Source organism: Salminus brasiliensis, chromosome 6 (genome assembly GCF_030463535.1).
Source record: "Salminus brasiliensis chromosome 6, fSalBra1.hap2, whole genome shotgun sequence".
In the NCBI taxonomy this organism is placed as follows: domain Eukaryota; kingdom Metazoa; phylum Chordata; class Actinopteri; order Characiformes; family Bryconidae; genus Salminus; species Salminus brasiliensis.
The window spans coordinates 39,672,456-39,687,683 of record NC_132883.1 but is presented as its reverse complement, the minus strand read 5'-3'; the positions used below and the strand labels follow the sequence as shown (position 1 = coordinate 39,687,683).

The 15,228-nt window shown below is 40.3% G+C and overlaps 1 protein-coding gene across 1 annotated transcript in view; it reads right to left on the bottom strand.

Annotated features, from left to right (window-relative positions):
* Positions 1-571: 571 nt before the first annotated feature.
* The window catches only part of pcsk5b (proprotein convertase subtilisin/kexin type 5b), a 66,596-nt gene continuing 51,939 nt past the window's right edge, over positions 572-15,228 (bottom strand). The window contains exons 32-37 of the mRNA XM_072682375.1: positions 13,757-13,990; positions 10,552-10,729; positions 5,283-5,500; positions 3,683-3,783; positions 2,556-2,745; positions 572-1,186 (exon numbers count right to left, since the gene is read on the bottom strand). Coding sequence (XP_072538476.1) covers positions 753-1,186; positions 2,556-2,745; positions 3,683-3,783; positions 5,283-5,500; positions 10,552-10,729; positions 13,757-13,990 — 1,355 coding nt within the window. The 3' untranslated portion in view covers positions 572-752. The remainder of the gene's footprint in view (positions 1,187-2,555; positions 2,746-3,682; positions 3,784-5,282; positions 5,501-10,551; positions 10,730-13,756; positions 13,991-15,228) is intronic.

The following is a 15,228-nucleotide window of genomic DNA, read 5'->3' as shown; positions in this document are numbered from 1 at the left end:
CGGGACAGAATTCAGCATAGACTTGAATGTAAAGCATGGTGTTGGAGCATCACATAATACAGATTAATCAGTTACAAGACAGTCAGAAAGTCAGAAGTTAGTCGGAAGTCATCTGCCTTTTATACTGTGTGAATGTTTTAATAACAGATGGACCAGAATAGATCAAAACAAAAAAAATCAAATCTGAATAAAATCACATTATATTCAAATTCAGGTAAAGTGGAACTCTGGCCAACGTAGAAGAATGTAAACATTACTACATCTGTTGTAAACATGTACTAATCATATATACTGTATGCAAAATCCTTGATTCTCCATTTTTGACGATTTTGACTTTTTGGCCAAGATTTAAATTTGATAGTGTTTTTCCATTGACTTCCATTGAAGAAAAAAACAAAAAAAATAAATATATATATATATATATATATATATATATATATATATATATATATATATATATATACAAAGCCTGATCCTTATGATGAATAATAATAATAATATTAATTGTAAATCAACATATCAGTTTTTCATTACTCTTTTAATGGTTTTCGCAGTGCAGTCATGTTGTTTGAGGCATCAATAACATGCTTACAACTAATCATTTTCCAAAATACGAGGAAATAAAGGATCCTCCTGCCCTCTCATTAACAGACCTGTAATAAATAACACTACATTTACTGGTAGCCAAAAAAACTTCAAAGTGCTACTAAAGAGTCCATCTACCATCTACATCTACTTTAGTCTGATCCCCTTCATCTGAAAGCATAGATGGAGTCATCGTACTCCATCTCCAGGTCCTCCTCGTCCTGTTCCAACAGGCCATACTTAAACTTCTTATACACCACTCCATCCTGCCCCATGTACACAATCTCATCTTCACCATCACCGTCCTCCTCCTCCTCTTCGCTGTCTCGGGCCTTGTCGCAGTACTCCGCCTGAATGCTGTCCCGCAGGGTGGCGGTGGTGAAGGAGGGCTCTTTTTCCACTTTGATGTAGCCGTTTGATTTCACGGAGGGGAAGGAGGGCAGTTTGGGGCGCCAGTGCATAAAGAGGAAAACCACCGAACCTACGGCCAGGAGCATGACTATCGCTATGACAACAACAAGGGCTGGGTTTCCTTTGGGCACCTCCTCTCTGCTGCGGAAATTATAGTTGACCCCAAGGACGCACCAGTCCGGGGAGAAAGCTGTGAAGGAGAAAGTATTGACATGGTTAAACAGATGCTGGGATGAAGGTGCCATTAAAGGCATACGGGTCTCAGCTAATTTACTAAGCAGAGGTGGGCAATATGCTAAACTTCAACAATCATTAAACTATGAACTACAAGGTTCTCATTTTATGTATCGCCCACCCCTATAGCCCATTTTAAATGCCCATATCTGATATTTGTAAAATCCTTTGGTCCATATATTCTCTATGACATTTGAGACAATGAATTTATTAATTATTAATAAATTCATCATTAAATTCAGTCTTTTAGTTATGTGAAAGCAATGATTTTTAAGAAAAAACAAATTCAGTTCATAATAAGGACATACAGTCAGGTCCATAAGTATTTGGACAGCGACAGATTTTTTTTATTTTTTATTGTGCCTCTGTACACCACCTAAAAGGATTCGAGAGAGGAGTACAGACTCAATTTACCAAAAATATTGCATGAACTTCACAGTCTCTCCATTTTTAAAAGCTCAAAAGTAATTGGCCAAACTAACAATTATAAATTATTTTAGTAACTTAATAAGATATTATTACAGTATCTCCTTCGTTTGTCATGAAATAATGAGGGAACAGGCCACACTTAGCCATGAAACTGCTTATCAGTCAGTTGTCCAATTACTTTTGAGCTACTGTGAAAAAGTAAAGACTCAAACAATGCTTAAACAATGTCTGTAATTACTAAACTGAAAATGTAATATTTATGTTAGACGTCTGGAATGTAAGCTGAATATCTTTATTGCCTCATTTCACACCCGTCATGATGGTATAGTGATGCAAAATGACAAATATTGTGTCACTGTCCAAATACTTTTTCTAGGTGTTTTCTAGAAGAGCTGAGGTTAGGTGTGGGAAGGGCAGTGTAGTATGGTGGAAGATGTAGGTTGCTTGGTGTGTATGCTGTTGGTGTAGTGGTACTGAGGTTGTGTGTAAAACCCTGTGAAATCCCATGAGGTGAGCTTGAAGGGGAGTGGGTCTAGGACGCCAAACGTCACTGCCTTCTGGAGGGGTCACAGGCTTAATTCAGTGAAACACTGATGTAGAGAGATGCCTATCGGATGACCCCTATGAATGTCATGATAGTAATAACGCCCTTTTTGTATTCAATTTTGGAGTAACATAAATGATATTGGGCAGATGTTATCCGCCTGTGGTAGGAATTTTCCTTTTGTGTCAAGCAGCAAAAAAGGAATGGGTACCACTGAAACTGAGCATGGGACCTCAGTGTGGCAGTGTAGTGGGATTAGCATAGTAAGAGTGGTCTTACACACACTTTGCAGAAGTTACTCAAGTTCAACATAGAACAAAGTAATGTTTTAACAGAGAATGGAAGATTTTACCATCGTGGCACAGGCAGCACTCCCAGGGTGTTGGGGAGGAGTCCATGCGTTTTTCTTCTCCACAGCAGGAAAGACACCTCCCATCCTCAGTGAGCCGCTCCAGAGCATGGCAGTTGGTGCAGTTGTACAGTCCCGGGCCCTTGCACTCGCCACAGGACGGGTGACACGGCACACACTTCAGCTCTGGGCTCTGTGCATGAGAAGAGGACATCCACGAATGTATAACATTCCCTGATTATCTCTAGAGAGAGAACTCTTTGCCATTAAAGAAGCAGTTTGGTGAAATATTACATGAACATGACTCATGACGTGATTCATCATTGACCCCAGATGCAATCAATCAATCAAGGCATGTTTGGTATCTGAAGTTCGCTTCTTTAGTTTAGAATGGGAGATGCTAGGCTAATGTTGCTAACAAACACTGGACCTCTAGATCTTCATTTGCACTTTCATTATTTTTATCCTCTGTTGGGGTGGACGTGTTATGCTTGACAGATTCAGTCAGGAGAAACAACAAATGATCAATATTGAATAATTAAAAAAAAAAAAACAGCTCATGATTTGAACTATATTTTTTTATTATTCAATACTGATCATTTGCCATCAGCAGCCAGAGTCCCCCCTTATACTTCCAAATGCATGTTGGCTGCCCAGCAATGCCGCATAGATGGCAGTACGAAAACAGGTGGTATCTGGCTTTGCATGTATAGAAGGCATGTGCTTGTCCTCACCCACTAGTATTGGGAGCATTGCTAGTCCTAGGGAATGTGAACATGTGGGTTAATTGGCAGTACCAAATTGGGATAAATAACTTTTGATAAACAATAATAATAATAATAAAAATGCTTAAATTGACGGTAGACTGCTGTCAAGGCTAAATATGGAATGACTGGAGCTACACAGTTTGCTATAATATGATACAACAGAATGGGCAGACAGAGATAAGGCTGAAAGCTGCTGGAGTATCCCTTTAATAGTAATACTGTTATATACTGTTGCATCATTACCCAACAAACTATTTCCCAAGCTGAAAGAAAGAGGATCTTGTAGTAGTAGCACTGAATTGGGGTTGTTTCAGCCCTGCATTTACAGCCCTGATTAGTAATACAAGGTACAAGATGGATTACCGTGGAGACAGAATACTCTCCATAAAGACAAAGAGATGAGCAGATTCCTCCTAAGTGTTTGAAGCCCTCGTAGCAGGACGAGCACTGCAGCATTCCTGAACCTACAGATTAGATGAGAATAAATCAAACAGAGATCAGTACTGACATTTGTGTTCAAATATACTTGTAGCACCTTCTGGTCAAAAACTGCAGGATACTCTTGATTTGGATCAATGATTCTTCACTGGATCTTCAACAAAGATAAATAATTCTGTTTTTAATGGTGGGAGGGTGTCTTACACTTTTTAAGGGGTTTGAAAATTAATTTTTTTTGTATTTGTGTAATTACCCCAAATTAATTAATTCAGAAAACAGAAAGTAGGGGATGTCTTGTTCTTTGTTCACTTATTATTCCTCATTTATTCACTATACATTGAGATTTTTTCATTTTGACCTTTACTGGTACATAACTGGAGATCTGATATGTAAAAATCACTATTCATTTCAGTACTAGTTGCAGTAATGCACAATAAACACTTTGTTACCACCCTGTTATGCAATTATTTTGTGCTGTTTAGTCTAATTAGGGATTAGTAGAACCTATAACACCAAGAATGTTTAGTGTTTAATGTTAGTTTGTAACTAAATTACCATAGACACTAAATCTGTGATGCAAATAACATCTATTATACCTTTTTTTAGCACTGTTTAGTCTGTAATTACTGTACTTTAGAATATGAATCACTTATTGATGTATTGGTGACTCCTATTATCTCAATATGCTCACATAGCACAATAAACATGGCCCTACCTAGAACCCATATAAATCACATTGCTGCCAATTACACACTAATTTCATGCAAATGTAGGTAATCATTTGCATAACTGTGGTAATTGTGTGGAAATTTAAGGCTAAATTAGTAATTGTCACATAACAGACCTCTAAATATGTACTGATAAAGGTCATAACGAATAGCGCTTAACGCATAGTGATGAAATCATTACGAAATGTGTCATTTAGGCTGTGCTGAACAATGAACAAGATCTTAATAAACTCTTTATTTGTGTTCCTGAACTACCCTACACATAGACCCACACAGTGCTTCACCCTCATAACTGCAGTACGCTCACAATTAACATCAGTTTCATAGACCCTAAAATAGAGCCTTGTAGCACTCCACAAAATATGCTAAATCAAACAGCTCCAAATAACTCACGGTAGCTTCTGCATTATGATTAATAACAGAATTAGAAAGCTAGGGTTCAAAAGGTTACCCTCCCACCTCACCACAAATAGCCCAGAAAGAAAGACCACAGAGCAGATGATTTAAACCTCAAATGCTCCACAGTCTAACTCCTGTAAATTCGCAATTTTGTTGTTACATCAGTGTGAGGTGGATAACAACAACGCTACTACTGAGGGAGTTCCACGTTCAGCTGATCACAGAGGGCCATCTACTTGTAAACACTGTAAACACTGTAAACACTGTGGACACTGCAGATCAGATTCATACTGGATTAAAGTCCAGACTTCATTGGTAACTACTCGAATTACAGTACCCCCCTCCAAGGTGAACTAATCCAGGTCCAGCAGGGCTTCCGTACTGATGCGGAGTCTTACCTTTGCACGTTTTACAGGTCGGGTGACACTGACTGCACACCCTCTCCAGAGTGTCAGGGAAGTAGTTGGATGGGCACACGTGCACACAAATCCCCTTCTGCTCCAAAAGGAAATAGCCATCTCTACAGCCCAAACAGTGGCTGTTTCCGCCGCCTGAGCACTCCGCACATGAAGGGTCACACGCCTCACACGTCCCATTTGCAGCATTGCCATAATAGCTGAGAGAAAAACACACACAGGTCAGAAATATTACTAATTAGTTATTCAGACATAATCCCAGCTGTTTACAGAAGCAACCGCAAGCGCACAAGTGCTCAAGTTAAGGAGGTCTTACAGTTAAAGGTGCAGGCAGAGGCACCCCCAGGCCTTGAATAAGGTCACATGATTTGCATGGATAATGTTGTTAAAACAATGGATTAGTGAAAGATCTCATTTACACACTTTTCCACAAGTTTGGTGTCCAAATGTTACTTCTTGACTGCAAGGTTGCTAACACACACAAGACGTCAATAGTCAACCAAAATCTTTACTGTAAACACAGGCCCACACCCTTCTCTCAACCCACTCAAACCACATCTAGCTCTTCGCTGAGATGTCATAGGCTTGTTGATGTGGTATAGGGCACAGTATGAGTTACTGTTAACTACAAAAATAAGCAAAGCTTTAACATGTAGCCCCTTGTAATGCATGATTCCCCTGTTGCGTGCATGGACATGCTCATTTTCTGGTGTTTGTACAAACATCTCCGGAAAAATGAATTGCTTACTGGCTTGAAAAAAATGTGGGGGGCTCCATGTGCGGGCTGTGCAGACTAAGACACTGACACTATGGCCCAAAGATCATGCGTTCAAATCTTGGGTCATGCTGCTTTGCCATCAGCAGCCGAAACCTAAGAGAGCATAAATGGCCTGGGTGGGTAGGTGGGTAGATGATGCGCTCCCCTCTCCCAATCACTCTCAATGAGATTCTGCCTGTGACAGAAATCTGTTGGTATTGAAGGAGGCATGTGCTTGTCCTTCCCAGTGTCGGGAGCACTGTGAGTGATAGGGGGAATCCTAGTGAGTAAGGGGTTAATTGGCTAAGCTGGGGAGAAAATTGGGTAAAAATAGGAAAAGGAAATGGTATAAGCATTGTGGGTAACTACACTACCTTCCCCCGTGGCAGACTAGGGTTCAACATCCTGGCTTTAATTCCCTGGCTAGGAACATAAACCACTCTTTACCAAAAACATCCCTTGGACACCACCTCTAACGCTACATTCTCCTTCATGTAACATCATTCAAATGTGAGTCACTCTGAATAAGAGTATAAATGTGGATGTTATGGACTGATGCTCTCTGACCTTTGCCAAGTCTCCAAAGTTTCAACATAGCAAAATCACATGGGTTCCTACTGGGCCCAAAACTTCTCATCAGCATGATGCTACACTCTAGCTTCCTTTACGTGACAGCAGATCCACCTTTGGTTCCCTGAAGATCCAGTTTTGTAAAAGAGATCTGTGAGTGTGAAGAACCTTCAAATTTGCTTCAAACCTTTACATCAAGCAATGGTTAAGCTTTTAAAAAAAGGTTCTTCACACTCTTCGACTCTTCTACAAACATGCTTCTTTAGGGAACTAAAAGTGGTTCCTCTATGGCATTGTTCCAGGAACCTTTTGTTACACTTAAGAGCGTAAAGTGGCTCTGAGCTCTGAATAAACTACTGATAAGATAAGAAGATAAGAGGAGTGCTCTATTAAAGGATACTTGCTTTCAGGAAGCTCTTTTTAAAATTGCATCCTTTAAATCTAAGATGGGGGGAGTGGCTGGGCCATTGAATCCATAACAGAACCCATGATCAAGTCATGACTTGTTTTAGTTGGACAGGCGTAAAGAAGTAGATAGGCTTATGGAATCTGACATTCCTTTATGCATCATTTAAGTGAATGGTTTCACACGTGATCTTTGCTGATTTCCTCATCTTTCTCTTCCTCATTATACCACTATCCATTGGTATGTGTGGGTTTGAACATCTCATAAAAAGGGGATTTCTACTAACCACGTTTTTTCAGTACCCTTTTTTTTAACATGGCCTTGCCATGTCCTTCTTGGGAAAATCCTCAATGCCAACTTAAGGTCACAGATGTGCAGCTTGTCTAGTCCCTGTGGACAGGTACTGCCAATAGAACAGAACTCCCTGGAACATGTGGGCATCATGCCTAATGCCAGCCGTAGGCTAGAGGCGTGAGCATTGAGCTGTGGAGCAGTGGAATTGTGCTTTTTGGTATGACGGTAGGTGCTGCATCCAATAGTTGGGATGGTGATCCCCCAGCATGCTGACCTCACTAAAACTCTGAATGCAATCAAATCCTCACAGTAATTCTCCAAAAGCTAGTAGATACCATTCTTCCCTGGACAGTAGAGAGAGTCCAACAAGTCCAGCAAAAGCAGTCCAACAAAAGCAGGATAAATGAGCAGGTGTCCCAATACTTTATGTATTAACTCAAACAAAAACTCATTGGCTAATTAGATAAGATCCTGAAGATGTGATGGATTGAGCCAACATGAGTTGTGTCTGATGCAATTCCTTCTTCACACTTGGAAAGCGTAGTGGATAAGGCTGTTTACGAACCAAAAAAATCCATCATTTAAAAGCACAACATTTGAACGGCTGTGCTCAGACTGGGATTTATGTAGCTACTCCATCTGTTATGTAACATCATTCTTTTACTCTGCTAGCTTGATAGTTAGCTAAAGCTAAAGACTGGGGGCAGTAGTGGTTCATCGTTTAGAGCAACGAGCTATAAATGACAGGGTTGTGGCTTTAAGCTGCCACTGTAGGGCCTTTACACGGCTGGCTAATGAACGCACAGATGCTAACCTAAAGAAAAGTATCTACTGCTCAATCGCCCCACTGTCCTTTTAAGCGCCTTTACTGCAAATTACAGTGGGAAAGTATTTAACGTCATTAGGTGTAATCTGTCTGCATTTTAAAGCTTCTACAAGTAGGTCATTCTTGAAAGTCTACTCAATAGACTTACGGTCCACAGAGGTCTGAGTTAGGTAGGTGAAAGTCACAGAGCGTGTATTCAGTCACAAAGCGAGTATTCAAATGCAGTAGGTCTAACGCATCGGTAAGGTTTCGGAATTCAACAAATGGGCGTAAAGCAGTCTTGCAAAAGGCCTCTTGTTAGCTAAAAAGCATGGCTTGGTCATGACCTACATAGTGAAGACTGATTTCCATGGTTTTCTAATAGCCTAATAGAATGACATGCTTGAATTAATAAGTCAAGTGTCTTGTTTTATGTTATGAAGCAATCTTTAGGCTATTTCTGCTCTTTTGACTGAAAGACATCAACAACCATTCAGCTTAGGATAAAAAAAACACTTAGACACTTAAACTTCTTGCTGTAGACTGAAAGTAGGCAAAGGCTGTCCAAGGACATCATGAGGACTTTCTTATGCTCATCAGTGTGACGCCCTTTATCAGAAAGCTTAATGTTTTGACTGGAAAAACTGTCCTGTCTCTTTAGGGTTCTTCAGAAAACATCAGACTGCCCTTCACAGGAGATCCACAACACTTCCAAATGAAAAAAGCCTACCAGTGTTGCTTGCCGAAGCAACGACTTGTATAATAGTATACTGTTTTAAGTTAATTAACTCATGTTTGTACTCAACGTTTGAATTATGCTATGCTAGGTCCAGTTTAACAGGACTAGCTGTAGTTAGTCAGTGTTCTAATCATTACATTAGTGGTAAGGACAAATTTAGACAGTGACATATGTGTCATATATATATGTGTGTGTGTGTGTGTGTGTGTGTGTGTGTGTGTTAACCCAGCAAAGACCAGAGTACCCAAACCACAGCAGTACTGCTCACAAAAATATTGGAATTTCTAACAGTCTCCAGAGACATAGTTGTGCCAGACAGACAAACCACACTGGCAAACAGCAGCAAGGGTCACCAGCTGGGAAACAAAACTAAATGCCACAAAAATGACCGCAATGCCAATCCACTTGGTGTGAAAAGTACATCCTGACCCCTGACCAATGGAAAAAAGTAATGGGCTCAAGTTTCCACAAACATCTTTAACCCAGCATAATTGGTGGATTAGGTCCAATTAGGTCCAATGATTGCTCTGCATTGCGGTACAAGGGCCAGGAAACACAAAACCACTTTACAGGACCAGCGGCACCGTTCTCATATGATGCTCTATTGGAAAATGTGAAATGAAGGCACTTAGCAGACTCTCTGATCCAGAGGGACTGTTTACTCAGAAAATAACCTTAGCTAGTTTTTATAGTCTCTAAGCTTAGATACTACTAAATACAAAAGTCATTACAGAGACCACAATACTCTGTATACACTCTGCCTAAGAACTTTTGAAAGAGGTGGGTCTTCAGTCTGCCATTCACCAAGGGGACGTTCGCTCCACCTTATCAAAGTCTGGATGCTTGTCTTCCGTGAATCCTAAAGCACGGTGGGTCAAGCCTAGCCTTAATTGATGCTCCAAGGCCTCTTGGTACAGATCAGCGTTTGACCATTGCCATAAAGTACGGAGTCGCTGGTCTAGTCTTGGCTTTGTAGGCCAGGGTCAGGGTTTGAATCTGATACAGGCAGCAGCTACAGGAAGCCAGTGAAGAGAACGCAGCAGAGGAGTTACATGGCTGAACTTAGAAACGTTGAAGACGACCCGTGCCGCTGCATTCTGAATTATTTGCAGGGGTCACTTTAATACATGCTCTTACCTACCGGTAAATATGCATGAGTGGAAACACGCGCACACACAAACACATACAGCATGAGAGAGATAGAGAAAGCACATGTTAAAGCCAGGTGTAAACAGCATCTAAATATCTGAGGCTTAAATAAGACAGGCTCCTCCAAAATCCTGGAAGAAATAAACAAGGTGGACAAGCAGGGCCCTCATTACAGAAGTGCCATGATGTGCAATAAAAGGTGTAACAGCACTTTTGATTCCAGATGCGAGATCCTGCTGCTTGTTTGAGTGTGTGCTGCCCTCTGGTGATCACTTTATGACACACATGCCATTCATGATGACCATGCAAAATCGGACCTATCCTAACACTTATTCAAATACTAGTAATCTGAAGGAGTTCCTAGTTCCCACACCATTGTATCTTTATTAACCTGGTTCATGTCTTGAGCTACCACCTGAACATCTGAATAACACAGAAGACGCAGATGAATTGACAGAAGCATCTACATTAAGATAACAATGTGTGAGAGAGAGCAAGAGAGAGAGGTATTTGCATGACATGACAGGGTACCTGGGAGGACATTTCTCCACACAGCTGCTGTCCAAACTGAAGTGATCTGCTTTGCACGTGAGGCAGTTGGTACTGTGATGCCCCTGGCATGTTGCGCAAGTCACATGGCACTGGGCACACTCACGCTCGTCCTTGCCGCTGTAGTAACCGTCCGGACACATGGCAACACACATGTGATCTGTTTGGAAGGAAAACAGAGTTTGCTCAACCTCTTTTTTTTCCAGCACTGGCCTGGTAATGTAAGGCTAATGACAATAACAATGTAGCAACTTCTGTCACCATTCTGTATGGTCCAATATGCCCACACTGATATTATTGATTGATTTTATTGATATTGTATTGTATATTATACACTCAGTGGGCACTTAGGCGTAGAAGTAGACACCCATCAGGTGGCAAATCATGGGCTTCATTAGTTGCATCAGGTGTGCTTGAGATAAAACACAACCTGGACTGACTCAGGATTTGTTGACTATGACATTTAATTACATCTTCGAAATATGGCTAAGAGATTTGACCAAAATGTTCATGGAAGAGATCGCAAATGCCTTCACAAACAAGGTATAGGATACAAAAAGAGGCCCTGGCAAAGGCACTGAATGTTCCTAGAGCTGAAACCACAGTTTGCAAGTTCAGAGTTCTTGGGTGTTGGTGGACCTTCCAACAGGACAATTATCCCAAACATACCTTAACATCCACCAAGGCTTGATTTTAGAAGAAGTCCTGGAAGATTCAGGAGCGGTCATCACAGTAGCCTGAATTAAACCCCATAAAAAATCTTGGGATGGGCATTTAAAGGTCATTGAAATGCTAAAAACCACTGAGATCATATTTTGTTCTTCACTGTTGTCCACACATAATTTTTCTTCCAGTTTGTACACATAAACAGTGAAACGTCTGTACATGCAAAAGAAAAAAAAATGGCGCCCCTCAAGGTTCCATTCTAGGACCTCCATTATTCACATTCCATATGCTACCATTGGGTAATGTTATCCACCAACATGACGTCAGTTGATATGCAGACGACACACAATATATACACCAGCCAAACCAGAAGGCCAGAGGAGACCCCTTTTAAGTCTTTTTTCCTTTTGCTTGGAGGAGTTTTCCCTTGCCACCGTCACCATTGGCTTGCTTACTTGTGACTCAGACCCAGATCGCAGTAAAGCTGTTTTTTGACAAAGTCTGTTGTTAAAACCGCTACACATAAATAAACTTGACCTATGAATCAAATCTATAAATGGTAGTGACTGCGCTGGCTGTGGTGTCAGCTGACTGTCCTCCTCCTCAAACCACTCATTCACTTGAAGAGTGGCATTGGAGTCCTAACGTTTCTGTGGTTTGCCTTGTTTAGTTGAACAAAAGAGACAGATTCCTTCCAACACATCATAAACAACTTCTAACCATCAGTGTACGCCACACTGGATTTTCTTTTTTCACCGGTAGTCAAACAGAAATTACTCAGATACACAGATGTTTGGAAAGTGTTTTGGATGTGTTTGGAGGGATTTATCCCTTCGTCGTTTTTGATGGATAACCACACAAATGATGTGATATTCCAACACTGCAATGCTTCTACAAGTGTTTTAGTACTAGAGTCCAGTCTGAATGAATGGGCCACAAATGAATGGTCTTGTTACAGGAAAGCAAGACCAGTCAAATGCAGAACCATATTTTGTGTTTATTCCAAACTGCAGACTTTACATTTCTAATAATCTTCTGAGTATGTTCCTCGCTGCTGTAGGCTGTGAATAATTTCTCGTAATGGTACCTAGAGAAGACCAGATTTTGCTAAAATATACTGGTAAAAACTTAAAATGGACTTAAAATAGCCCATACCTGATCCATTATAATATGCTTGAATCGTGGCCAATTCCAGTCCACTGGATCGAACTGGTACATCACTAGATAAAGTTATTGTTCATTGAGACATAGTCCCATACCAGCGAATGCAGTCATTTAATGCATGCTAGTGTAGGGTTTTAAACTACTAGCACCAGATGTGCAGAGATTCACAATATCTGGTTTAGTTCAATACAAGACAGAGATGTCTAGAATCAGTATTTCAGCATAATGCAGCAAAAATAAGGAATAAGGAAGGAGTGTCCAAAAAAATAAAATATAAAATAAAATAAAAGAATTGTGAAATTCTAGGGCAACAAAAAATGCAAAAATCTTAGCATATTTGCTTTAAAAATCTGATGACAAGCTACATATGTAACATTCCTGTCCGGTGTTGAGCTGTTAAGTGATGTTGCATTAGCAGCATCAAAAAATATGCTGTTGGCTGGCTTTGCGGCAGTGGTGGCTCAGCGGTTAGAGCTCCGGGCTATCGATAACAGGGTTCCCGGGCTCGGCAAGCTGCCACTGTTGGGCCCTTGAGCAAGGCCCTTTACCCTCTCTGCTCCCCGGGCGCTGGAGTTGGCTGCCCACCGCTCTGGGTGTGTGTGTGTACTCACTGCCCCTAACACATGTGTGTGTGTGTGTGTGTGTGTGTGTGTGTGTGTGTTCACTACCAGATGGGTTAAATGCGGAGGACACATTTCGCTGTACAGTCCACACTGTACAGTGACAAATACGTGCATACGTGGAAGTCTTTTTGAGCACCAACGAGCACACGCCAAAATCAACAAAGGACATAACTAAACTAAGACCTGTTAATAAGTTTAACTGTATTATAATTATATATTATACAAAATATATATTAGATATATAATTATAATATATGTATTGTATTGTTATGATAATGTATTATATATTAATGTTTAATTAATTGTTATGGTACAATGGGGGTAAAATGAACTACAAACAGATTTCAATTGTTTTAATCTAGCCTTAGTCTTGACACAGTCTCTCCAGCTACTGGCCTTGGTCTAGACTTTTGACTCAAAAACGACTTGGCCTTGACGTGTCCAGGTCCACGTTTTGTCTCTATGTTGCTTATCAAGTGATGTAGCAGGATGAGGAGTGAGAAAGTTCAGGTAATGTCATGGACAACACCATTACCAGATTTGAACACCACTAGGGGCTTATGGTACTAGGTTGGGATAATGTGTAGAGCTCATAATGTGCACAGCAGTGAAGAACGTATGGGAAGCAGTTCATTTAGGCCATTTTAGGAAACCATTATTTTTTGGTTTGCATTAGTGTTCTTTGGTTGTGACTGTGGCTTTTCTAAAACTGGATGAAGCTGCTGACTACTCACTGTGCAAGTAATAAGGAGAGCTGCATCTAAGGCACTGATCTTTGCCTTTGCCCGAACAGGAGAGGCATGTGGAGTGGCATGCTTTGCATATCCCATCTTTATCCTCAAAAGTGCTCAGAGAGCAGTTGCTGAAGAACTCGCAATGGCCGTTAATGTTCTTCCTCATTTTGGGCCCACAGCTGAGGCACGAAGAAGGGTGGGGGCCGGAGCAGGTCAGGCAGGACCGATCACAGTCTGGGAAACAGAAACACTCAGTAAATTAACCAGTGACCAAACATGGGTCAGTTAGAGAAGCTGTCTCCATCCATTAGACTCAGTTTACACTGAGATTATACAGAATAAAACTACACTCCGAAAAAAAGGTGCTACCAAGGGTTCGTTGAGTGCTGCCATAGAAAAACCATTTTCTTGAATCCATGAAGAACTATTTTTCTAAAAGATGTGTGAGGAACCGTTCATTTGACTTTTAAAACATCTAAAAGGTTCTTCTGTGGCAGCACTCAAATAATCTTTTGGAGCACCTTCATTTTCAGGAGAGTATGTGTAACTTTGGAGATGGAACATAACATAGAACTTTGTTTTGACCGTAGCTTTAATAAAAACTGTTGTGGTTTTGCCTTCTGTTAATTTTCCTTTAGCTCTTTTCACAGATTTGTTTTTTGTGTGTGTGTGTGTGTGTGTGTGTGTTATAATGCCAACCCTTAAAGTTGCTAATCATCAGCAGCATTTTATTTGAGTAGTCAATATCAGCCAATATAATTAGCACCACCCATAAAAGTGTTTGGATCCACAAAACCCCTTGAAAGTTTTTTTTGGTAATTTGTCCACACAGCTGGATTTCTGGATAACTTAAATCAAACGTTGAGGTTTTTCCCAACAAAGAAGCCCCTGACCTGTGTCCTGAGTTGCACTTATCAAACAGGACTGACAATTTTCATTGGTGTAGATGAATAATGAGATTTTGGTACATAGAACTGACATGAACTTTAAAAGAATATCCTTCATAACCAGAACAGAGCTGTAAAATGGCCTAATTCCAAAAATCCAAAACAGTTAAGTATAGGGTTTCAGTGGTTTACCAGTTTGAGGTATACCATGGTATGAAAATTAATGTTTATCATACTGTGTACATTGGCTTAAAGTATTTTTAAAATAGTTAAACAACAATTAATGGACAACATAATCAGCACATTAATCCATAATGAAAATAATCATGGATATATATATATATATTTAAGGAAGACGCTTTACATTTATTTATATTAAAATGGTTCCAAATTTTAACTATAGTAAAGCACTTATTCAACCAAAAAAAACACTTGTGAAATACTGTGTACTAGGATATTTTTTTGAGATGGTTATTACATCATGAAACCCTACTTATGTAACTGTCTTGACTTGTCCCAACATTTACATAAAACCAGCCCACTAGTGAAAGCCTTAGGCAAAGCTGGGAAAATGGTCAAATGCGG